Here is a 24,853-nt window from a genome sequence, read left to right on the forward strand (position 1 = left end):
TCTAAAGTCACTCCTCTCATGTTTAGGTTGTCAGGATCAGTAATTGTTGGTTCACACACAAAGTAAAGTACAAATACTGCAATCTAAAATTGCTCCAGTAAAAAGTACAGAAGTACTGCAAACAAAATGTGCTTAAAGTAAAAGTAAAGTAAAAGTACAAGCATATGATTTATTATAATAATGCTGATACATTTTACTGTTGTAGCTGCTGCAGGTGGAGCTGGTTTTAACTACGTCAAATACACTCAGTCCAGTGGTTCCCAAACTAGGGGTCCGACCCCTCCAAAGGGTCACCAGAGAAATCTGAGAGGTCGTCAGATGATCCATGGGAAAAGAAAACAGTGTTTGATTGTGTGAGAGTGTCGGATCATTAGAAGCAGTGGTGAAGAAAGGCCGGCAGCGTTTGAGCAGTTAAAGCTAAAAATAATCATCAATTAGATCAATACTGATGTGGAAGTGATATCCCTCCTTACATCTGATCTCAGAGCAGCGTTCTGTCCTGTAAAGGATTCATCATGTAACTTCCTGCCCTCTTGTGGCAGCGGCAGGTTACTGTCTCTGAAAGCTGGTGTGACTTCCAGCTGTTGAATCTACAGTTTCTGTCCCGTTGACAAAGGCGGGAACTTGTCCGGCGGAGAGGACAGAAACATTTTTAGGATTTTGAGGATAATCCTGGATTGTAATTCCAGGGGGACGAGGTGAGAGCGAGAGAGCTGCTCTCAGTGAGAACGTCCCTGAGTCAATAAATCTTAAAATACCTGAGTTTTTATGGAACCAGCACCTGGTGGCCATGAGAGGAAATGCAGGTTGATGCGCTCAGGTGGTCGGCCCGGCTCTGCTCCTCCTAACATGTTCGCATGTTGTGAGTGTGCGGTGGCAGTGAAGCGACACACTGTCAGCTCCTGAGCCGACCGAGCTCCAGACAACAGGGATTGATGCTGTGGATTAGAAAGTGCAGTAATCCCTGACCCAGTCGGTGGCTCTGCAGCCTGAACCCGGCTCTCAGGCTCTGCTGCTTCTCTGGAAACACGCAGCCATCAACATGTGTCTTTAGAAATAACAGACACTCACACACTCACACACCATGTGTTTCTGTAGTATGTTTGTGTCACTGAATGACGGAGCGGGAGAGAATGAGTTCGACACACTCTGAGTAATATGACACGTGTCCTGTGCCTAAGAGTCAGAGGCAGGTTTACACTGCAGGGATGAGCTGACTATATATAGAGCAGAGCACAAGGTTAACAGGCAGACCGACACTCAGACAGTCAACACAGCCCAACTCACTCAGGCAGCACGAGGACCTCACCGCTGGTAAGCAGTTTCCAACTTATTCTAACCATCGTCCTCGGAGGAAGAGCCGCTGAGGCGGACGCAGGTTTTTCACCAGGATGAACTTTGGATATTGAAAAAGATAATTAAGCAACGTTAATAAGGATCCAAGCAGCTATTGGCTAAGAGCTGCTCTCTGTCGTGCTCCTGCTTGAGTTTTATTCATTTTATATACATGTCCATCATTCCTGTTGTTGATTCATCTTTAACATATTGAAATCAAAATTTTAAAGAGTGCAGGCCACAATCATTTCAGCAGTGACGTAGAAGCTGTAGGAGGTGAGTCTCTCGGCTGGACGTGACGGGACTCCGCTGGATTAGATCTGCTCTGACTCCTGCCTCATTCACCACTGCTGAATTCAGTTGATGCTAATTCTGCTAAAACTGCACCTCAAATCAAAGTTTGCTCCTATTTATTTTCTGTTCACCTCTCAGGTCAGTGTAGCCGACAGCAGGTGATGCACGTCAGCGTCAGAACTGAAGTTAGAGGTTGAACCAGGAGCTCAGCAGGCAGCTGCATATTTCAGGAGAAATCCTCCAAATGTGGAGACAATACTCAACTCGGTACAAATCCTCCTTGGGTTTTACTCTTTGGATTAGCCACTCAAAAATTCAAGATGGCCACCATTTCCAAGATGGATGACATTTCAGGCAAGAAAATGTCTTTTTTTTTTTTTGAAAAAAATTCCCCCACATGTTTCTGATCTGAATGATCCACGTGTCAAATCAAACATTTAAAAATGAAATGTAGTTCACTGGAAGAAATTAAACCGGTGAAAATTTTAACAGTTTACCTACATTTTACAAATTAAAAGCCCTACTGAATTAGACCAATCATAGCGAGCGACAGGCCAGGAACCTCATCAGCATAAAAATAATTTCAGTTATTTAAAATAATATTTAATGGACAATAAGAATTGTGAATTTGACATCTGCAGGGTCAGAAACAGGATTCAGTTGCAGAATCATTGAAATCTGTCCAATGGGATGGAAATGGCGGCCATCTTGGAATATGGCGGCCTTTTGAAATTTCAAGTGGCTAATGGGATTTTTCAAATGAACGGCCTCAGAGGGATAAACATACCCATTTTGATCCTTGCATCCACATTTGAAAGATTATCACAGTTACCTGCTGCATTATAGCGACTGCATGACCTTTGACCTCTACATTTAAAAAGAAAAAACACAAAACAGCTGCTTTTTTTTTTAGTTTGCAAATCAGAAACAAGGAGCAGCGACGGCTCAATCCAAGAGCTGAAGCTGGTTCAGATCCACTGTCACTGGAGGCAGAGTGAAGAACCGTCACACTGACGGCCTGTTTGTGTGTTTCAGGACTTGTATGAATACCGGTAAGCAGCAGAAGCCAGTGCTCACAGGCCAGAGGTTTAAGACCAGGAAAAGGGGTGAGTACCAGACAGAGGGTTTAGGTTTGTGTGGAGTCTGAGCTGTTCGTGTTTCTCTGCACATTTCAAATGATCAGTTTATCCACCAATGAACACACACACACACACACACACACACACACACACACACACACACACAAAGCCCAGTAGACATTGATGTCACAGACTCATTGGTGAATATCTGGAGGGAGTTCCACTGTTTCAGAGTCAGACTGAGCTGCTGAACACGGAGGGGAAATTTCCAGACGTTGTTCTGACTGACTCGTTATCAGCATTATCAGCTACATGCTAATGTGACCAGCTGCTAACACTCAAACGCAGAGAGAGCTCCTCGCAGGAAGTTGGCACAGAGACTCGGACCATCTGACTCTCTCTGCGAAGGCCGGGTATCGTTTGACCCTGAAGTTTCAGAACTGATAAAAGCGATTTAACTTCCTGCAGAAGCATCTTGTCAGTGAACGGAGCAGCCACAGTTTTTAAAGTGTGTGAGCAGATAGACAGGAACTTTTCCTAAAGTAAAATATAGTCTGAAACTGATAACATGATAGAATGAATAATCATCTGATTAAATCAATGTTGTGGGTGAAAAATCCTGAGTGGATTAAGTTGAGCAGCTTAGCTCTCTGCTCGCTTTCAGCTCTGGGTTACAGGAAAGAATCAGCAGACAAAGATCTAAATATACTCTGATCGTCATGCTGGCCAGGGCGGTGTAGTACAGCACACACAGTACACACAGTACACACAGTACACACAGTACACACAGTACACACAGTAAGGAAGCAGCTTTGAAGTCTTGAGTTATGGCTAAAAAGTGTTTTGTGAGGTCATTGTGACCTCGACCTTTGACCTTTAGCCACTAAAATCTGATCAGTTCATCCTTGAGTCTGAGTGAAGCTCTGCTGAGATATCGTGTCCACGAGAACGGGACAGACGCCTCTGAGTGTCGCCGGAGCGGAGGCAAAAAAACGAGTAAAACATAATTAAAATGTATTTATAAAAATGTGATTTACAGCATCACCTCACAAATTAAAAGAAAACATGTTATCTCACTTCCTCCTGATAACATCTGGTCTGCAGGGAGCTCAGAGTTCTGCTGCCTTCATCTTGTTTCTGATGCTCAACAGTCAGTGTCGGTTACTGATGTGGTCAACAGTAAAACTACAGTCCCTGTGAAGAATGTGTTGAAATGATGAAATAAGTTGTTGTTTTTTTCCTGTGAAGATAAACATGTATAAACATATAAACATCCGTATAATATGTACATATATAATCTGTAAAGATTATATTTATTATATATATTATTCCTGTGGGAACGCTGCGGACGTGGAGTGAGTGAGGTGTGCTATTTCTGGTGCTGCTCTCAGATGTTGGTCTGGTGCAGGGCGGGTCCAGCCTCAGGTCTTTATTGGTTTCTATTTATATTTTACCTTTGGGTCACATCATGTGCAGCACATGATCCACTCACATTACTCCCATGTGGACCAGCTCCAACTTTGTTTTTAGGATCAATTTAAAATCCTTTTATTTACCTATGAGACAAATAAAGGAGTAAAATATGACATAAACACTCATGAGTAATTAAAACACACGATGAGCGAAGAATACTTCCCACTCCACTGTGTCTCCACCTTCCTGTGTGGCTGCTTGGAAACACTTGATGGGGAAGTGGAGCAGCACGTCTGACCCACACTGTTGGTAAGGAGGTGAATGGAAACCAGTGGCTGCTCTGGAGGTGGGAAACTGAATCTAAACCACTGTGACTTCAGTCACCTGTGAGCAGCAAAGTGTAAATACATTAGAAAGTACAAAGACGTGGGTTGGCACTTCTCACCCTTCTGCCCTGATCATGTGACCCTCTGTCCTAGATGAAAAGGAGAAGTTCGAGCCGACAGTTTTTCGAGACACGATCGTTGCGGGCCTTAATGATGCGGGCGGCGACCTGGAGGCTGTAGCCAAGTTTCTGGACACCACAGGGTCGCGGCTGGACTACAGACGCTATGCCGACACACTGTTCGACATCCTCATCGCAGGGAGCATGCTCGGTGAGTCCAGACGGGCTGAGGTCATCACCTGTGACCTGTGTGAATCTTTCTGTAGATGACAACATGTAATTACACTGTGATATTTATATATATATATATATATATATATATATATATATATGATTAGTATTGATTTGCATTACAGCATATAGCATCGTTACTGTAGGAGACTCCTCCTTTAAGAAACGAGTCCACAGGTCGTCTGAGCAATAGGTTATTATGACATCATAGTTAGGTTTTGTTGCTAGGTGACATCTAGTGGTCGTAGTAATGATGACAGGAGTGAAGAAAGTCCATGTCAGGAGGAGGTGGACTGTGACTCAGGAGAGCAATGTTCGATTCCCACGTGAAAGTAGCTGTTTAATGTTGTTTCTATTAACCATGACCGCACGACGAAGTTAACCACAGTTATTATTGTAACCATGACAACAAAGATTCTCTGATGTTGAGGAAGTATTTATTTTAACCCAAATCACAATCTTTTCCTAAACCTAACCAGGCCATGACCGTTATTATAGTAAGTTCTGTGATTATAGTAACCACTCTCCTTACAGTCTGCATGTTTATTATTGTAACCATGACAACCGAGTTCCAGCAGGCCTGTTGCTGTAGGGGCGCTATTTCAGGAGACACTCCTATGAGTCGCCTCTGTGACATCACCCACAGGTTTCTGAAGCTCAGAGTGAGCTGCTCCACCGTTGCCATCTTGGCAGTGTCTGACTCCGCCCCCTAACTCCCAGCTAATCCAAAATTGGGCAAAGAGGAGGGGCACGAGGCTTTGATGCATACCTATGTAATCCTCCATAACTGTAGTCCTTAATAAAACATAAACAGGTGAGTTTTATAAACAGGTGAGTTATCTAGACAGGTGAGTTATCTAAACAGGTGTCATGAAGGAGGAAATCAGCTCTAGAGACCAAAACAGTTTTTGTACCAGGCTGTAAACATGTTTATTTCTGCTGTAAAGTTGGACATTTTAACATGGGAGTCTATGGGGACTGACTCACTGTTGGAGCCAGACTCTAGTGGTCGTTAGAGGAACTGCAGCTTCTGGTTCTTCACTGCTGATGCTTCATGTTTCAGTCTGGAGGTTGCAGCTTGTATTAGAGGGTTGTTCAGGTCGGAGGACTGGTTGCAAATACTGGAATATGTTGGTGCTTTGTCCTGACCCTCAGGACTCTTCTTCCAGGACTAGACAGCGGTCAGTGTTGTCGTCCTCACGGAGCTCTACACCGGTTCAGTCCAGGGCTGCATTGTTCACACAGACAAGGACAGAGGGATCACTGCTGGCTCTGTCAGATTAACACAGTAATTCCCTCTGATCAAACAGATCTCCTCACTAAGCACCGGAGAACTCAAGCCTTCAGCTCGGTCGTCTTCTTCTTCTTCTTGAAAAATCTGTGAATTGGCCGTCTGCTACACAAAGTACAAATACATCAACTCTAATCTTTGAACACTTCCATGGAGATGTATAGAAACACAAATCACTTCTCGTCTGTGTGAAGAGTTCTGTTTCATTCCCTGAGCAGCAGAGATCAGGTGCAGCTCTCAGACCTGTGGTCACATACGTCAGAACCTCCCTCCATGTTGGTAGAAATCAGTTACCTACAAGATTAATGAAAGACAGTCCGTCTCCATTCATGGAACCTGTGTAACCTTAGACTGATCTTAATCTGTCTGTAGTATGAGACACACACACACACACACACACACACATCCTGTCCTGTAATCTGTGCTCTGCAGCTCACTCTCTGGTAAACCAATTACAGTTAAAGGTTTTACTCTCTAAACTCAGAGTTAATAATAAACAGCAGTTAGTTGATTATCCAGCCTCTTTATGTGCAGTAGTGACGGCTGATCAGTGATCAGTGTGAGGGGCATCCATGTTATTGGTGAGGCCACCTTCACTCCTTCAGTGTTTCCAGGTCTTGGAAGCAGAACTGGCTCCACATGGTGGTAGTTTGGTCATTTACCTGTGGGTCAGGTTGAGATGAAAAGCACCTTGAAGAGGCAGACTGAAGTGGTCCTAGCAGTAACGTGGGGGGGGGGCTCAATGCTAAGCTTCTGATTTACAACCCTCACTTTTGGACGAGAGTGTTTGGTGGTGGCGGGAAGTGACAGAAAGCCGTTTCCTTAGCAGGGGGTCCAGACTCTCTCTTCAGCATCTAAAGGAAACAGCTGAGGTGTTTCTGAAGCCTTCACACCGAGAGAGACGAGACCTCGGGGTGGACGGGAGACGAGACCTCGGGGTGGACGGGAGACGATCCCACCGGAGGAGGAGCTGGGGGGCGTCTGGGCTTCCTTACTGAACCTGCTGTGACACGGACCTGAACACGTATCAGAAACTGACAGAGAAAATCAACCTCATTGATTATTTATCTCTGTGAGCTCTGTGTGTAAGCTCTTTTCAAAATAAGACACTTCTGTGTTCACAGGAAATAGCAAAATAAAGGCCATGAAACAAAATACACAAATACAAACTTTACACATTTTAGAAACAAATCCCATCATGCACTGGGGTCATTTACACTCCCACCAAATTATTTTTAATACACTCAGCGAGCACATTATTAGGAACACCTGTACACGTTGTTAGCTTGAAGCGACCTAAACCTGAAAACCTTGTATCAGCCAGGTGTCCGTCACATCACAGGACAGCTCATGTTCTCAGTAACACGTCCTCTTCCACAGCTCCTGGAGGAACTCGCATCGATGAGGGCGACAAGACCAAGGTAACGGCGTTCTGCGTGTTCACCACGGAGGAAAGCCACGCCGCTCTACGTCTGTATGCTCAGGTACACCTGCGCCCCCATCCGCACTGACTGTGCAACAGGAGGGAGGGAGGGGCTCTGCTCATTATATAAACATGTTGCTTGTTACTCGGCTAATTATGCAACTGTGTGTTTTGTGACGGCAGGTTTTCAATAAGCTCATCAGACGATACAAATATCTGGAGAAGGCCTTTGAGGAGGAAATCAAAAAGGTGAAGCCTTCATGATATGTAGTGGTGACATGTTTGCATCTGTGTTCTCTATAAAGTCCACTATTATTATAAAAATACTACTAATGAAAGTGAATCGTTTACAGCTTTTAACGAGAGTCATAATAACATCTGAACATGTTCGTTCTGTTGGAAACCTCTGAGCTAAACACCTGACTGAAAAAATCAAAGGACAGAACTTCTTTTCCTCAGCGGCAGCGTTTTTAAAGTCTTGACTCCGTTGAACTGTTTCATTTTATTTAATTTAATATGTACATTAGCATACAGTGCTATTACTGAGTCTATAAGATCAATCAAAAGCGTCCCTCCAGGAAGTCGCAATAATTAACACAAATTCATCCAGTCCCTTGAAACCTCAGACCAATCACTGCAACATGTACACAAAGTTTCCTGTGAGTTGAACCAATCAGACAAGTCTGAAGGAACCCGTGATGATGTCACCGACAGACGTGTGTGACATGAACGTCTCACATTCACCAACAAACATCACTGTTAAAGACGTGTGAAGACGTTCGACGTGTCTTACATTAAAGGGTTCAATAGTCCTGTACTGGAACATCGTGGAGGAACCACAGGTGTAGAGCTGGAGCCTCCTGAACGACGCTCCACTGCTTCTGTTCTCCAGGTGAAATAAAACATCTACAGTCACATGATCACGTTGATGTTTATCTACATTTCAAGAAGCTGAAGAGCCGATCATCAATAAAGAGTCTGTCATCTAGAGCTGATAACATGCATCGAGTAACATGCAAGAAAACATTCCACCTGAAAGATGGCGGCAGCTGCTGCGGCCTCCGAGCGGCTCAGTGATTAAACGGTTAATTTGTGAAGATGAAAAGACAGAAAACATCCTTTCATTCATCCTTCACTCTGATGAAACTGTTTCATAGGCAGAAATCGTCGGGGGGGGGGGGTACGTTATAAATTGATGAGGTGATTCTAAAGATCTCTTGTTCTTTTCCCTATAAGATATTTATATTTTTATACGTTTAGATAAATTTATTTTCTCCTGCAGTTTCATTGTGAAAAAAACATGTAAAAACGTTTCAACTTTTAAGAAAAGCTGCTGCAAAATCAGGTTCACAGCGTGTCTGTTGTTGTAGCTGCTGCTCTTCCTGAAGGCCTTCAGCGAGTCGGAGCAGACCAAGCTCGCCATGCTGACCGGCATCCTGCTGGCCAACAGCACGCTCCCGCCTCCCATCATCACCGGCCTCTTCACCGAGAGCGTGGTCAAAGAAGGTACGGGGGGGGGGGAGTGTCACTGTAGAACTGTCCTGTAGGAAACGAGCCCAGAGGTCGTCTGTGCAGAAGCTCATTATTATTATTATGTTTTTATTGCGCGTTGTTGTCAGCTGACATCTAGCGGCCTCTGATCTGACTCTCCCATCACACACAACTTTTTCTGTAACACGAGGAAATGTTTCTGTTAAATGATAAAGAAAATAACTTTTTTTTTTAATGAACTTTTTTGTTTTGTGCGTCTCCTGTCAGGGATCTCTGCGCTGTTTGCTGTGAGGATGTTCAAAGCATGGATCGCAGAGAAAGATGCCAATTCAGTCACCTCGTCCCTGAGGAAGGCCAACCTGGATAAAAGACTCCTGGTGAGAAAAACTCAACAGCCACTTCAACCAGCAGTATGTTCCTGCAGTTTCTAAAGGACACCATTTAACATAAGGATGAAATGAAGTGATGACATTTCATACCCGAAATGTCAAAAGGTCAACTTCACTGTGACATCATAATGTTCTGTAAAAACACCTCTGGTCATTATTCACCAGTGTAACTCAGGAAGGAGACTGTGACCGTGTTTCCTGGAACTTGTCTGGTTGGTGGAGGAAACAACGACGAGGAGGTGATCTATATTTAGAATAACTAGAACCACCTCCTCCAGGTCGTATCCCTCCGCCACTCAGACTAGTTCCAGGTCACATCCTGTTTATCCAGAGTCACAGAAAATATAAAATATGAACCATTGGTGTGAAATTTTGTCATAACTGCTGTGAAGCCTTGAGTTATGGCTAAAAAATGTTTTGTGAGGTCACACTGACACTGACACTGACACTGACACTGTGTGTGACCCAGCAGGCTGAGAGGAGGAGCTGTGACGTCTTATCATTTCTAAAGCGGTGGCTCTTATTTTGTTGATCACTGCAGGAGCTGTTTCCAGCCAGTAAACAGAACGTGGAGCATTTCTCTAAATACTTCAATGAAGCCGGGCTCAAGGAGCTGTCTGACTTCCTGCATGTGCAGCAGAGTCTGGGGACCCGCAAAGAGCTGCAGAGGGAGCTGCAGGAACGCCTGTCCCAGCAGTGTCCCATCAGAGAGGTAAAGACAGCACCGTCAGTGCTATCAGTGTCACAGACAGTGTGCCAGGCCATACTATGTGTGTGTGTGTGTGTGTTCAGATGGTGGTGTACGTGAAGGAGGAGATGAAGAGGAACGAGCTGCAGGAGCAGGCAGTGATCGGCTTGTTGTGGACGTGCCTGATGAACGCTGTGGAGTGGAACAAGAAGGAGGAGCTGGTGACGGAGCAGGCGCTCAAACACCTCAAAGTAGGTCACACACAGCTGACCGCACCACTGCACAGGTCAACACGGTGTCCGTCATCGCCACGTACATTCAGGAATAGAACCCGTCGAGTGATTGGCTCGTCGTGCTACATTCGTGCTCCGGCTTCACAATGAACAGGAAACAGGTAGAACACGTCGTGTCTGAGTCACTGTTCGATATCAACCGCGTCCTCCGACCTGAACGACCTCACAGGTCGTTTTCTTAAACCCTCTGATACGACCCAGAGGAGCGTCTCCTCCCCTCGCCATGCGTACCGGACCTCGGTTGTCACGGCGGCGTACCAACCGTCACCGTGGTTACTATGATAGCGGTCATGGCTTGGTTGGGTTTAGGAAAAGAAGGGGATTTGGGTTAACCCTCTGAGGTCAAAGGTCATTTTCTCGATTTCTACATTATTTCTTAAATTCACCTTTTAAAGGAAACGTACTTATAAAATAATACTCAAGTGATAATATCACAGTTTTCAGAACAGTCTCAGCTCCTGTCTGTCGTACAGCAAACACATCATTCGGCCTAAATGCAGAAAAATTGAAGCCTGGTTTTTGAAATTCTCCAAATCTCTTGTCTTAGGATGATAATAATAGTGCAGTTTATGAGTAAAATAGTAGATAAATAGATAATAAATGCCTAGATGAGATGTTGTGGTAGTGTCGTCAGTCACTCTATTTAACCAGATGTTGGAAGCTGCGAGTCTCGTATGATCGACAGACTCTAACATTTAAACCATATTTCTACACTGTCTCATCACAAAGATATTAATAGAAACATCCATCGACCTCAAGGGGTTAAAATAACTTTCTCAACATCAGACGATCTTCGTTGTCATGGTTACAACATTCAACAGTTATATTCATCCACCGCCTCCTCCTGTCGTGGACTCTGTCTCTCTTTGTCCTACGTCACTGCACGTTTCCCTTTGCTCCTGTCATCATTACCACAACCACTAGATGTCGCCTAGCAACAAAGCCTCACTATGATGTCATAATAACCTGCTGCACAGACTGCACAGCTGTGGGCTTCCCACAGGTGGTCTGCAGGTGTTCAGGGTCAGGTGTGTGCTCTCTCTCTTTAGCACTACGCTCCTCTGCTGGCAGTGTTCAGCACTCAGGGTCAGTCTGAGCTGGTGCTGCTGCTGAAGATCCAGGAGTACTGCTACGACAACATCCACTTCATGAAGTCCTTCTCTAAGATAGTGGTGCTCTTCTACAAAGGTCAGCGCCTCACACACCCTCATCTCTGCTGCAGCTGTTTCTGTCCAGATGTGTTGTCTGTGGCGTCTCTCGGTGCTGACGCTTCTCTCTCTGATCTCAGCTGACGTCCTGAGTGAGGAGGCCATCCTGAAGTGGTACAAAGACGCCCACGCTGCGAAAGGGAAGAGTGTCTTCTTAGAGCAGATGAAGAAGTTTGTGGAGTGGCTCCAGAACGCTGAAGAAGGTAATAACCACGAGTTCCTTTATTTCCTGTCAGGAGCCTCTTTATCATAACTTCATAATTACTGCAAAAATATTTCTTTTTTCACGAAGGGGGTTTAAAAAGAAACTCGGTTCCACTTTATAATCCGACTCCCCTTGTAAAGGATTTATGGGTGGTTTTAACTAGTTTATTAATTAGCTTGTTAACACTTTGTAAATCATTTATGAGCTTTTATAACACATACACTGTAACTGTCAGTGTAACCAGCAGGTGGAGCTGTCAGCTCACTCGCCTCTTGTCCACAGAGTCGGAGTCAGAGGGGGAGGAGGGCTGAAGGAGGACTTCCTGTAGTCTGAGTCCTGACTGTGCAGCAGATAGGTAACATGTAGTGTATCCTCCACCTGAGCTGAGGTGGAGCACCTCCACCCACAACGACCACAGACCCGCTCCTCCTGAAGCAGCCGAACACCGCCGTACAACCAGGAAGTCTCAGCACGCTCACCGTCTGTGACAGTGTCCAGCAATGGGAGCGTGACCTCCGCAGTAGATGTACACGTGTTTTAGTGCACACTCAAGTGAGTTTTATAAAAACACTTGTGTATTTAACTCATCTTTTTATGAATAAACTGGTTTTATATGTACATGTGTTTTCCTCTTTGTAAACGCAGTCACTGACCATCTGACGGATCTCTTCACCGCTCACTGTTGCTGTGGTTACTGGTTCACATTTGTGATCTTTAACCATAAAATCAAAAACAGGAATAATGCAAAAATAAGAGAGGATAATACAGACTTACCCTGAATAATAATATAACACACTGGTTCTCAACCTTTTCCAACTTATGACCCTCCTGAAAATCTTTAAGATGTTGGCGGCTCACATCCCACCTCGTAACAAAATTTTTGGTATTGTTTAGCAACTTATTTATCGGCCCACTTGCAGTACCTTGCAGTCTGGTTGGTGGAGGAAACAAGGACGAGGAGGTGATCTATATTTAAAATAACTAGAGTCACCTCCTCGTGGTCGTATCCCTCCGCCACTCAGACTAGTTCCAGGTCACATCCCTGTTTATCCAGAGTCAGAGAAAATATAAAATATGAAGTACAGTGCAGTACAGTTCATGGCGCACCAGTGGGCACCAGCCCACAGGTTGGGTACCACTGATATGATAAATTAAGCTAGGCTAACCATGCTAACTCGAGGAAATGATGTTGATCAAGCTTCTCTGTTTGACTTTCAACACAACACATCATAAAACTATAACGAAAACAAACGAAATCTATTTTCTGATGCAGTAGCTCACATGTACGATATAAGATGTGATATTTGATACATGAGGAGGGTTTGTGCTGCAGAGCATCAGATAAAGCACAGCACCTGTAACCTGCCACACTAGCATTTACTATCATCGTGTCAGCAGCACCTCATGGCAGAGCCCTTTATCACAGACTGACTGTCAGACTTCAGAAAGACTTGAAGTTCATCCGAATTTTAGTTCTTGACTATCTTAAGCTGGACTGTGGTACAATGAATTCTGGGTAGAATTCATCTGCCATTCAGACTAGTTTACAGGTTACATCCCTGTTTATCCAGTCATAAAATATGAACCATTTGGGTGAAATGAAGTTTTGAGTAATGGCTAAAAAGCCTTTGACATTTGACCCCCAAAGTCTAATCAGTTCATCCTTGAGTCTAAGTGAACATTTATGCAAAATTTGAAGGGATTCCCTTGAGGGGTTCTGGAGATATTGTGTTCAAAAGGCCAAAATCATGTTTTATGAGGTCCCTGTGACCTTGACCTTTGACCCCCAAAATCGAATCAGTTTGTCCTTGAGTCTAGGTGAACGATATTACCAGATCTGAAGAAATTCCCTCAACACGTTATGAAGATATTGCGTTGATACCTTGACCTTTGACCTTTAGCCACCAAAATCTAATCAGTTCATCCTTTAGTCCAAGTGAATGTTTGGGCCAAATTTGTTCCGTCAAGGTGTTTCTGAGATACCTTGTCCCTGAGAATGTGACAAAGGGACGGACAGCCTAAAACCAATATGGCGCCGGCTCTGACTGTCAGGAATTTTAAAAAATGGCCGACCGAAGAACCAAGTCCAACCGCTGAGTTCCGTTCACCCTCAACACAAAATGTTTGTGTTGAGTTAGAATTCAATAGTTGTAAGAGTGAGTGAAGAGTGAAACAATAAAAATAAAAATGATTTGGAACAAAAATTCTTTCTCCTCTCTCTCTCTGTCTCTCTCTCTCTCTCTCTCTCTCTCTTTCTCCACAACGATGTTTATGATTATGAGCCATGTTTTCCTGTTTCTTGTTGGGGCGCTACTTATCAGCGCAGGTGTCACTGATTGTTACCATGGAAACGAGAAGCTGAGGGTGATTCATGTCTGCTGAGGGCAGGTGTGACCCAGAGAGGACTGCGCTCTCTTCAGGTCAACAGGGTGTCTGATGAATCATGAATGAAGTGTAACGTGAGACAGGATCAACAGACAAACAGCGTCTCCAGCTGGACCGGACCGGTCCTGCTCAGGTAGACCGGACCGGTCCTGCTCAGGTAGACCAGCTGATCCGGATTCTTTCTGGAAGATTTTCGGGGGAGATAACATGACGTTTCTGTAGCCAATCAGCAGGCCGGGAGCCCCGAAGCCCGTCCCTCACTGAGTCATACGCCAAACAGGCGGCAAGTTAAAGTAGATGACCACACTAAAACCGGACGTTGTCTTCAAAATAAAAGCATGGGGTTTCCAGGCGACGTGAATTCATAACATTTCATATCGTCGATGAAAGTATTTAGTATTTAATCACTGGTTAATATAATTACAGCTAACACGACGAAAAGAATCTGCTCCACGTCACTTTGTCACAATATTTTATCTTTATAATGAATTCTTCCTGTTGTTACAGTGACATTTTAATACCAAGATATTTTCTTCTTGTTAAAGCAACAAACCGAAGTATCTCCTTACACAAAAAGAGGAAGCTCAATATGAGTTGCTGTGTTGGTTTAATAAGAATATTTATATATATTTATATATATGTAGATTTAACCAGATATTCCTCACACACACATTACAATACATATCAAATCTATAATCAGCTGAGCAGAATGAACTGTATCTCTAACAGAAGTGATGATGATGATGATGATGATGATGATGATGATGATGATGATGATAATGATGATGATGCGCAGACGTGATTCCGTGGAAGACGTCAAGAAACCAGATGCTGAGGTTTATGTCACCCAGAGGAGTAACCAGCTGACTCTACCTGCATTTCACCTGAACACACCAGCATGAGTCACCATGTCACCACATGTTTTACCCTGAGCATTAAAGCAAATGTTAATATGATTATGAAATATTTAGGTTTTATTTAAATGGGGAAAATAAATATTAAAGTGTTACAGTTTTATTTCCCTTCCCTGGTGGATAATACTAACTCTTTTGTTTATTTATTTATTTATTTGTTTGTTTGTTTGTTTGTTTATATTGCAGTCAAATCTAAGTAAACATAAATTAGAAACTGGTAAACTAAAGTCTTACAGTTTTATTTCCATTCCTTGGTACTATACTATACCATACTAACTCCTTTATTTATATATTTGTTTATCTAAATATTTAAATATTACACACACACACACATATATATATATATATACATACTGAGGTCATGATGGAGTGTGCTCAGCGGTGTCCTACTGTAAGTCAACGTATCATAGACTGCACTGCGGAAGTGACAAATGACATGCTTTAATTTTGAAGGATGCCTAACTTCCGCCGCACCGCTGTGTGACTACGTGTACTTGACGCTCGGAGCTCGGCTCAGTCCAGGTTCGACCTGCCGCGGAGCGACCGTCTCTTCCAGCGGGAGGTTGTGTTTGTCTGGAGCCGACACCGTTCACCGTCTATCGGGCTGACTGTCTCCCCTGAGCAGGATGGGCTGTGCCGGATTCACCTGCTCCAAACACGCGCTGTGCGCGCTCAACATCCTCTATGTGGTGAGTGTCATCTTCCTCCATATGGATCACTGTGGTGCTCCCCATCCGCAGATCCAGTGATGAGGTCAGGGACTGTCTGTGGCGGGAGGAGATGCTGGCTGTGGTCAGGCCTGAAACGAATGAGACCCGGAGATCTGAGTGTCCAGCTGTTAGGCTTTAATGTGTGTCCTTCCGCCACAGCAGAGGACGTCGTGTCCGCCTCTGAGGGCGCTTATCACCGCTGAGCACAGGTGTGTATGTGGCCAGCGGCGGGGCCTCACCGGGGCCTCACCGGGGCCTGGACACAGACCCTTCAGTCATTTTAAAGGGGAGTCCCACTGAGCCTGTGCTGTAAAATGTTTCCTCCTGGTGTGGAGGAAACTTGTTTGATGATGATGTCATCACGTTCATATATATTGGAGGACACCGGTACATTTTTTTTGCAATTAATGAAAGGATTATGAAGTTACAGTAACCGCTGATACACAGATAGAAGATATTAAAAGTCATAAATGCACTAATACATTTATAAGAAAGTAATTTATAGAAAACGGAAAATAACGTGAATTCTCAATTTTCTCAAAATTCAACGGAAAACATCGACGCTTCTTGTTTATTTATTTATTTATTTCTATCTCTGCGACTTTTTTAACTTTCCTGTTTTTGCTTCTACATAAATGTATTGATTTATTGTTGTTATATATTTTATTTATACAAAGACTATGTGATACTTCATGATAGACGATAACACAGAGACTTGTTTGTGACGTCTGTTTATATTTGTAAGTGACTCAAGTTGTTTTAATAAAGATGGTTCAAAAAAACAAACAAAAACAAAAAAAAACACCTGAACATTTTTGTTCAGTGACAGGTGAACCAGAGTCACTGAGTAGATTTGAACTTCACTGGCTTCAAACAGAACAGATGTTTTCCAGAACATTCAGTGTATCCAGAGGTGAACAGCTGCAGCAGGTGAACACAGCCAGCTGCACCTGACTGTCTCACACTGTCTGTGGTCATGTCCACACACACACACACACACACACACACACACTCACACACACACACACACACACACACACACACTCACACACACACACACACACACACACACACACTCACACACACACACACACACACACACACACACAGCTGCGACACGACGTCACACGTACGTAACAGCTGTTACAGATGTGTAGTGTCTGTGTGTCCGTCCTGCAGATGGTCAGTCTGCTGATGATTGGCATCGCGGCGTGGGGGAAGTGGTTCGGTCTGGTCTCCAGCTTCCAGGTGGTGGGGGGCGTCATCGGTGTGGGGGTGTTCCTCTTCTTCGTGGCCCTGGCGGGTCTCATCGGGGCCATGAAGCATCACCAGGTCCTGCTCTTCTTCGTATCCTTCACCAGCTGCTGGGTGATATCACCCAGAACATGTCAGGGGTTTCCCTTCACCTGCTGTGACATCACTGATCGGGGTGTGGCCACTAGCTTGATTTGAATATTGATGATGCTGTCAGAGCAAAAACACAAGTCGACATTTTAGGAAATAGAATAAAAAAGCAGGTTTAACAAACTTTGACCCTGATAAATCAGCTCTGAGTTAAAACCAAGTACACGAGGAATATAAGAAGCCGTCATCAGTGGATCTCCATGGCAACGGGTAAATGAAGAGCAGAGCCTCCATTTTAATCCAGTGGAGCCAGAAAGATGAACGTGTGACTTTAAAGCAGGTTTATCTTTAACTTTATTCATCGTCGTCCACGAGACACGTTATTTATCAGGCTTTTATTTTCTTAAGGTAAAGAGCTACTGTGTATAGATATAGATGAAACAGATCGGACAGACGTTTATAGATGTAGATGAAACAGATCAAAGGAAGCACAAATACGTGTAGTGTTACAGCCTTACAGCACTCAGCCCTCTCTTCCTCAGTGTTTTGGAAAATCCATTTTCCATTCATGTATGCATGAGCTGCATCGTGTTTCCCTCCTCAGTCAGTCTGTGTGTGCAGGTGTACAGGTGTGCAGGTGTGCAGGAGGTTGTGTACCTGTTGTCGTTCCTTGACAGTGAAGCTCAGTACATGATCGTCCTGTTCATGGTGTTCATTGTGCAGTTCTCTGTGTCCAGCGCCTGTCTGGCCATCAACCGAGAGCAGCAGGTAAGAGCAACACCTTCACTCTAACTCTTCACTCTAATGCACCTGCACAGGTGTGCTGAGACTGTTCACCTCACATCATGTGGCTCCTGAACTGTTGATTAGTCTCAAGCACCAACATGTGTTGACAGCTCAGCATCTGAGTGAGGAGCAGCTCTCTGTTGAGTAAAAAGCCTCAGTGTAGATGCTGACGTACACGTCCTCACCTTTATCTGTTATCCACAGGTGATAAAGAATAAACTTTACACTGACTGCAGCGCTCACAGGAGAACGTCACCCTCTTTAACACACAGTGGAAATTCTCAAACTTTTGGCTGCTGCCTTGTTTTAAATCTGTGGTCAGTCTGTCATCAGCTGCTGTGAGACGCTTTCAGCAGTTTACCATAAAAAAAAAGCATTCAGTGGCTCTAACCCCCAAAAAACAAACAAAAACAAAAGAAGAAGGAGACCTGGTCCACTCCACACCTTTACCCTTCCTAAGAAAAAAAAGACTTTGACCACAGACCTAGATTTTACAGAATATACAATATGGCAGATGTAGGGTCAGTCTATATGTGAGCTGTTCTTTCTCTGATGAGTCATGTGATCAGTCATGTGATCAGTCATGTGATTTCTTGAGCGATGCTCTTAAAGGTGAATGAGTGGGAGGAAGTCACTGATAAATGTGATGCAGTAAAACAGTCAGTACTTTAGACTCTTGAAGACGTTTGAGAGATTCAGGATCTTGAATGAGCCTCAGACTTTTGCTTCATACACAAAAGTATCTCATGACAATTTCCAAAACACTATTTGTATTGTACTGTGCGACAGCTCCACAGTTCACCTTCAGCAGCGATGACGACTAGTCACTTAAATGAATACATAACTAGAATTATCAGCACATGGATGTAAACAACCACGTCTGTCCAGAAATCCAGAATCTAGTGAAAGGTATTCAATGTATTTGATCATAATTAGTGCATGGATTCTTGAGTTATGGCCACAAACATGTTTTGTGTGGTCACGGTGACCTTTGACCTTTATTAAAGAGGAGACGGACACGAAATTCAGGGACAGGCAGCAAACAGTCTGGCCAGCTGGGGACTCTGAACTTTGACCTTTGATAACGGGGATGGAAGACACTGTCACATGTTGCTGCTGTATGTGCTGCAGGATCACCTGCTGGAGGTGGGCTGGAACAACTCTCGGAGCACTCAGAGGGATGTGGAGAAGAGCATCAACTGCTGTGGCTTCAGACAGGTGGACCCCAACGGCACCTGTGACGCCGTAAGTTTGAATCTGCTCTGGATGACGAGAGGTTTCCTGCTCCCTGTTACATTTCAGTAAGTGTTGTGTGTCCGGTTCTCCTGCAGGCGTGTTTCCCCAACCACTCCTGCCTCCCCTGTGCAGATAAGATCCAGGAGCATGCTGGGAAAGTTTTACGTTTCGTGGGAGGGATCGGGCTCTTCTTCAGCTTCACTGAGGTGAGTCACAGCTATGACACTGCCGAGGGTTGGATGATAGGTCCATACTGTATGAGCATCAGCAGTAATAGTAGTAATATTATATTGCACCTGTAATTGCAAAAATGATAGCAGTAGTAGCAGAAGCGTTAGCAGTAGTAACAGTAGCATTAGCAGTAGTAGAATTAGCAGTGGCATTAGCAGTAGTAGCATTAGCAGTGGCATTAGCAGTAGTAACAGTAGCATTAGCAGAGGCATGAGCTGTAGTAGCAGTATCATTAGCAATAGTGGTAGCATTAGCAGTAGTAACAATGGAATTAGCAGTAGTAGCATTAGCAGTATTGGTAGCATTAGCAGTGGCATTAGCAGTAGTAGCATTAGCAGTGGCATTAGCAGTAGTAACAGTAGCATTAGCAGAGGCATGAGCTGTAGTAGCAGTATCATTAGCAATAGTGGTAGCATTAGCAGTAGTAACAATGGAATTAGCAGTAGTAGCATTAGCAGTATTGGTAGCATTAGCAGTAGTATTAGCAGTAGTAGCATTAGCAGTGGCATTAGCAGTAGTAACAGTAGCATTAGCAGAGGCATGAGCTGTAGTAGCAGTATCATTAGCAATAGTGGTAGCATTAGCAGTAGTAACAATGGAATTAGCAGTAGTAGCATTAGCAGTATTGGTAGCATTAGCAGTAGTAGCAGTAGCCTTAGCAGTAGTAGTATCATTAGCAATACCAGTAGTAGTAGTAGCAGTACCAGTAGTAGTAGTAGCAGCAGTAGTAGCAATAGTAGCAGTAGTAGTAGCAGTACCAGTAGTAGTAGTAGCAGCAGTAGTAGCAGTAGTAGTAGCAGCAGTAGTAGTAGTAGTAGTAGTAGTAGCAGTACATCGCTATTTTCAGCGATGGATTAATCCACAGTTGCAGCTGCAGTGAGTCTTTGTGGCGGTGGACTGTGTGTGAGGGACGGAGTCAAACTAAACTAGTGTGTTCATGGTGATGAAGGAACATGTGAGACTCACTGATGTGTTTTAATAGTTGGAAACAATGGAGCTAACCCTACAGTATGTCAGGCTTTTCCACACACACACACACACACACACACACACACACACACACACACACACACACACACACACACAGACACACTGTACCACGGGTCAGGCGAGTGTTACTGTTGTTGTTTCTGACTGTGGCTGTGTCGGTCTGTCAGATCCTGGGAGTGTGGCTCACATATCGCTACAGGAACCAGAAGGACCCCAGAGCCAACCCCAGCGCTTTCCTGTGAGGCGGCCGCCGGCTGAAGCGTCTGCACGCTGTCACCTCTCCACCTCTGTGAACTTTCTCTGGGCTTCACCTGTAAATACGAGATCGACCTGTGTGTTTCCACTGACTGCTGCAGCCGTGCTGTTTGATGTGACGTGTGTGAAGTGTGTTCTGTGTGTGAAGAGACGTGTCTCACACCAGCACACACAATTAGTACACTGAGCATTGTGGGTAAAAAAGAGGGAACATTGTCCACAGCAGTCTGCTGTATGTTCCAGTATTTATGCCACCTGCCTGATGTTGACCCTGTACACTGTTTGTTTGTTTGTTTGTTGTTTGTCTCAGTCGGTCCCACTGAACGCAATAATGTCAACACTGTGTGAAAGAATGAAGGATACAGGTGATGACCTGCAACTGTTTTTACTGTGTGTGTGTGTGTGTGTGTGTGTGTGTGTGTGTGTGTGTGTGTGTGTGTGTGTGTGTGTGTGTGTGTGTGTGTCTGTGTGTGTGTCTTGCTCCTGGCTGCCTGCTGTGTATTTGGCCTTTTGCATGACTCTAAGTTGCTGTATGATGATTCTGTGAAGCACCTGTTTGAGCCTTTGTACTGTAAAACACAATAAAACAATACTGGAAGAAAAAGAAATCTGCTTCCCTGGCTTATTTCTATTAACACCTCAAAGTTTTTATTTTCTTAAAACAGCTAAAAAATATATTATTTCAACTTGTTTCCAAAACAAATCCACCTGTTTGAAGAGATTCCTGATTCTAAGTATATCAGATTTATAGGTGGGAGGTCCATAAAGTTTAATTTGGATCATAATTTAATCGTAGACTGTCTTTATCAGTTGATCCACTAATTAGAGCAGACTGCAGAGCTTTAGATATGATGCAGAGCAGGACAACGGTCAACGGCAGGATTTAATTGTACCTTGTTTTTTTCTGTTCATGAGGCGACGACATGCTGAGCAGCAACGGACCAAGTCCTGACTCTGAAAGGATCCGAGAAATGTTCCCAGAAATAAAAAAAACTGTCTTTAGATCAGTGGTTCTCAACCTTTTCCAACCCAGAATAGAAAGTCTCAAGAGTTGGCGGCCCACATCCGACCTTGTAACAATACAGAAGCTAAATAACACGTGCTCAGAGCTCTTTTCGTTAGAATGATAACAAACATTCAGGAGTGAAATGATAGCACAGGAAGTTCAATTTTACTGTTTTGTTTGACAGGAGAGATCAGCTGTCGATTCATCATCTGTCGCTAACTCTTTCCTGTTGCTAACGAGCTATCTAGGTTGATGTGATCTGTCAATCAGACAGATAAATGGGAAATGGACTTGCACTTATACAGCGCTTCTCTTCACAGTGTTTTTACATTATTTGCATCACACTCATACACTGGTGGAACAGTCATCAGGGGCAACGTGGGGTTCAGTATCTTGCCCAAGGACACTTCAACACCCGGCCTGGAGGAGCAGGAGATCAAACCACCAACCCTCTGATTAGTGGACGACACGCTCTGCCGCCTGAGCCACAAACTAGTGAACAAGTATATGATGTGGTGCAGCAGCAACAACATAAAAGTCTATGACTGTGACGTTTTTTATATCTTACTATACTATGAAGTTTTTTGACGTTTTTTATGCCATACTATACCACACTGTAAAAAAATAAAATCCAAATTTTACAGAAAATAACTAAGTTTTCTAACAGTCATTTCTTGTTTTTTTTTTTAATTGTGTACAAGAGTGTGTAAAATGACAGTAATTATCTGTAATTAAAATGTAGCTTGTTATTATAAAGGTTAATGTCCATATGAACAATTTAAAGATCTTCTCTGTAATTTCAGGGTGAATCTTATTAGTTTTACATTTATGTGACTTCTACATTCAAACTTTGTAATTCTGGATGAAATGTAGCAAACTTTTTTTCATCACATCAAACATTCAAACTTCAAACAAAAAAAGTTTGAAGTACTGGAATGTATCCCAGCATGCACTGGGAGGAAAGCAGGAAAATGGTTTATCACACAACAGTCATTATTTTTACATTTCTACTTGTTACTAAATAAGATTTATCCACCTCTTTATGATGCAAACTTGTGACAGTGAAGTTCACCTGTACCTTCATTCACAACTGTATTTTATTTTAGTCAGTTAGTTGATTGTAAATTGTTGAAATTAATGCAGTTTTAATGTGAAATAAAGTGTTTTATGAAGCTTTGCTTTGTTGATGGTTTTTATGGAGCGTGTCTGGTATGAATTTTAACAGTAGCAGCAGCACAGTATAGAAATCACAACACACTGAAGTTTTTCCTGAATCTGTAATTAATCAAAGACTTTCTATGTTGCTTTAATCAACAACAAACATGATAGAAATGTTTAAATGTGTCCGTCCTTCAACAGTGACAATACAGGATCTAGAGACAGATACTAGAGTTTGTGCTTTTCTAATTTGTCTTATGAACTTACCAATTTAAATAACAATGAAAACACTGATTCACCAAAGTGACTGTTAGATTCATCATGAGGCAGATGGTAAATATGAAGAAACACTCAGTACAATTTAATCACAGGTTTATCTATTAAACACCTTTTCAATGACAACAATGAAGTTCTGAATAAAACTAATGAACATGAGCTGTACTACACTGACAACTGCTTCACAATCTGAACTGTCAGTGTTCAGTTCACACTAAAGAGTGTGTGAGGTGAACACATCCGTCTCTGAGGTCACAGCATCACATCTATGAAGAGTCTGGTTTTGCTCCAGGTTGCAGTTCTGGTGGGTCAGTTCCATCTGTTTCCTACTGAACACCGTTTGATGTTAAACTGGTTGATACTTTCACCTGTGAAGGTGGTGACTGTGCTAGAGCTGAACACATTCTGCTCTTCACATGTTGTTACTATCATCTATCAACAACAGTAGAAATGAAGTAAAAGGCAAGAAACTGAATCTGTGAACACTGACTGATCCTGACACTGACCTCAGTCACTGCAGCTGTCCCTCAAAAAGCCTTTTGGAGCTGTCACGGCTGGCCAAAATAACCTCACACTGATGGTTTCAAACACAAATGTGTCCCCACAACCACAGCAAGACATGTATACACACATGTACATGTATACACACACACACAAACACGCGCCAGAAGTTGATCTGCTATAAAGCTATACCTCTACATCCCCATATAGACGATCGCTTCTAAGATCAAACTTTTATGACCTACCTTACCTCTTACCTTTTTGAGACTCTTATTTTGAAAGAGTCTGTGCTTCTGTGTTTGGCAGTATAAATTGCATAACGTTTTGTACAACAGAGCCAATAATTCCCTCTTACCATGTTGAGACTTTTATTTTGAAGGTAATCCAAATCGTGGAGATGGTGTTTGTGTGCTGTACATACAGTAACAGCATTGTGCCCAATGGAAACTATTTACACCATTTTTACCAGGGAAACAGTCAGTGTCCAGTCTTTGCACTGTGCCATCCTGAATACAATAGAATTAAAAGAAAAGAAAAAAAAAAGAAAGGAAGAACTGTGCAGTAAAATAATGATTCAGTTACCGTCTTTGAATATATAAACTTCTTTGGCCGTAGCCACTGTCCACAACCTCCTCAGCAGCAAACAGCAGTCAGACACAGTCCGAGAACAGCTGCTGAACATAGTGGAGCATTAAGAAGCTGAAGAGACAGATTTCCCTCAGGAGCTGGTGGAGACCAAACAGAGCTAAAAAAGAGGGAACACTGACTGAGGTCATCATGAATCAGCAGTATGAACATGTATACACTGTGGGTCTGATTTAATCACAGTGGTACAGACAAGTCTTACTGTTAAAAGTGAATGATAGCATGTTACTCACCTAGACCCTCCTCACTGTCTGGACTCTCTGCCGTTGGTGAGACAGGTGGAGGCAGTATTACATCTGTACTGGCTCAGGTCCTGATAAAGACAGAGGGATGCTGAAATCTCCTGAGAAATGTAAAGACCTAGTGCACTTTCAGTCATGCCTGATCTCCTAACAGTAATGTAAAGTGGTTACAACATGGTAAACCGATCGACGTGTATTCACTCGGTCTACTGGGTCCATACAATCTCAAGTTACAGTCATCAGTTACAAGATGAGCCTAAAGTTACTGACGTCACTAGCGGTACAACAGCCGAGAGCAACAGACACAATCCTAGTAACCGCTAAAACGTCTGTCGACAACGTCAATATCACCACCTGAAATGTTTGTCGGTACGGTTTGTCAGTCGTTG

General features: G+C 43.4%; 2 protein-coding genes across 2 annotated transcripts; both read left to right on the top strand.

Moving 5' to 3' along the window:
* The first annotated feature begins 1,242 nt into the window (after nucleotides 1-1,242).
* bzw2 (basic leucine zipper and W2 domains 2) lies at nucleotides 1,243-12,386 on the top strand. Its single transcript, XM_022757340.1, has 12 exons — nucleotides 1,243-1,314; nucleotides 2,665-2,735; nucleotides 4,601-4,777; nucleotides 7,469-7,572; nucleotides 7,695-7,760; nucleotides 8,882-9,017; nucleotides 9,270-9,379; nucleotides 9,933-10,103; nucleotides 10,184-10,330; nucleotides 11,422-11,560; nucleotides 11,661-11,783; nucleotides 12,068-12,386. Exons 2-12 carry the CDS (start codon nucleotides 2,672-2,674, stop codon nucleotides 12,094-12,096), a joined length of 1,266 nt encoding a protein of 421 aa, XP_022613061.1. The 5' UTR covers nucleotides 1,243-1,314; nucleotides 2,665-2,671; the 3' UTR covers nucleotides 12,097-12,386.
* Nucleotides 12,387-15,592: 3,206 nt separating this feature from the next.
* LOC111230578 (tetraspanin-13-like) lies at nucleotides 15,593-21,228 on the top strand. Its single transcript, XM_022757359.1, has 6 exons — nucleotides 15,593-15,773; nucleotides 16,974-17,141; nucleotides 17,826-17,906; nucleotides 19,056-19,169; nucleotides 19,256-19,366; nucleotides 20,549-21,228. Exons 1-6 carry the CDS (start codon nucleotides 15,711-15,713, stop codon nucleotides 20,621-20,623), a joined length of 612 nt encoding a protein of 203 aa, XP_022613080.1. The 5' UTR covers nucleotides 15,593-15,710; the 3' UTR covers nucleotides 20,624-21,228.
* Nucleotides 21,229-24,853: the final 3,625 nt, after the last annotated feature.

Source organism: Seriola dumerili, unplaced genomic scaffold (genome assembly GCF_002260705.1).
Source record: "Seriola dumerili isolate Sdu_G_001 unplaced genomic scaffold, Sdu_1.0 BDQW01000273.1, whole genome shotgun sequence".
Lineage (NCBI taxonomy): Eukaryota > Metazoa > Chordata > Actinopteri > Carangiformes > Carangidae > Seriola > Seriola dumerili.

Coding starts and splice junctions, on each gene's coding strand:
- bzw2 (XM_022757340.1), top strand. CDS start 2,672: ATGAATACCGGTAAGCAGCAGAAGCCAGTGCTCACAGGCCAGAGGTTT. Junction 7,761..8,881: donor TTGAGGAGGAAATCAAAAAG/GTGAAGCCTTCA, acceptor CTGTTGTTGTAG/CTGCTGCTCTTCCTGAAGGC. Junction 10,104..10,183: donor AGCAGTGTCCCATCAGAGAG/GTAAAGACAGCA, acceptor GTGTGTGTTCAG/ATGGTGGTGTACGTGAAGGA.
- LOC111230578 (XM_022757359.1), top strand. CDS start 15,711: ATGGGCTGTGCCGGATTCACCTGCTCCAAACACGCGCTGTGCGCGCTC. Junction 17,907..19,055: donor CCATCAACCGAGAGCAGCAG/GTAAGAGCAACA, acceptor TATGTGCTGCAG/GATCACCTGCTGGAGGTGGG. Junction 19,170..19,255: donor CCAACGGCACCTGTGACGCC/GTAAGTTTGAAT, acceptor GTTCTCCTGCAG/GCGTGTTTCCCCAACCACTC.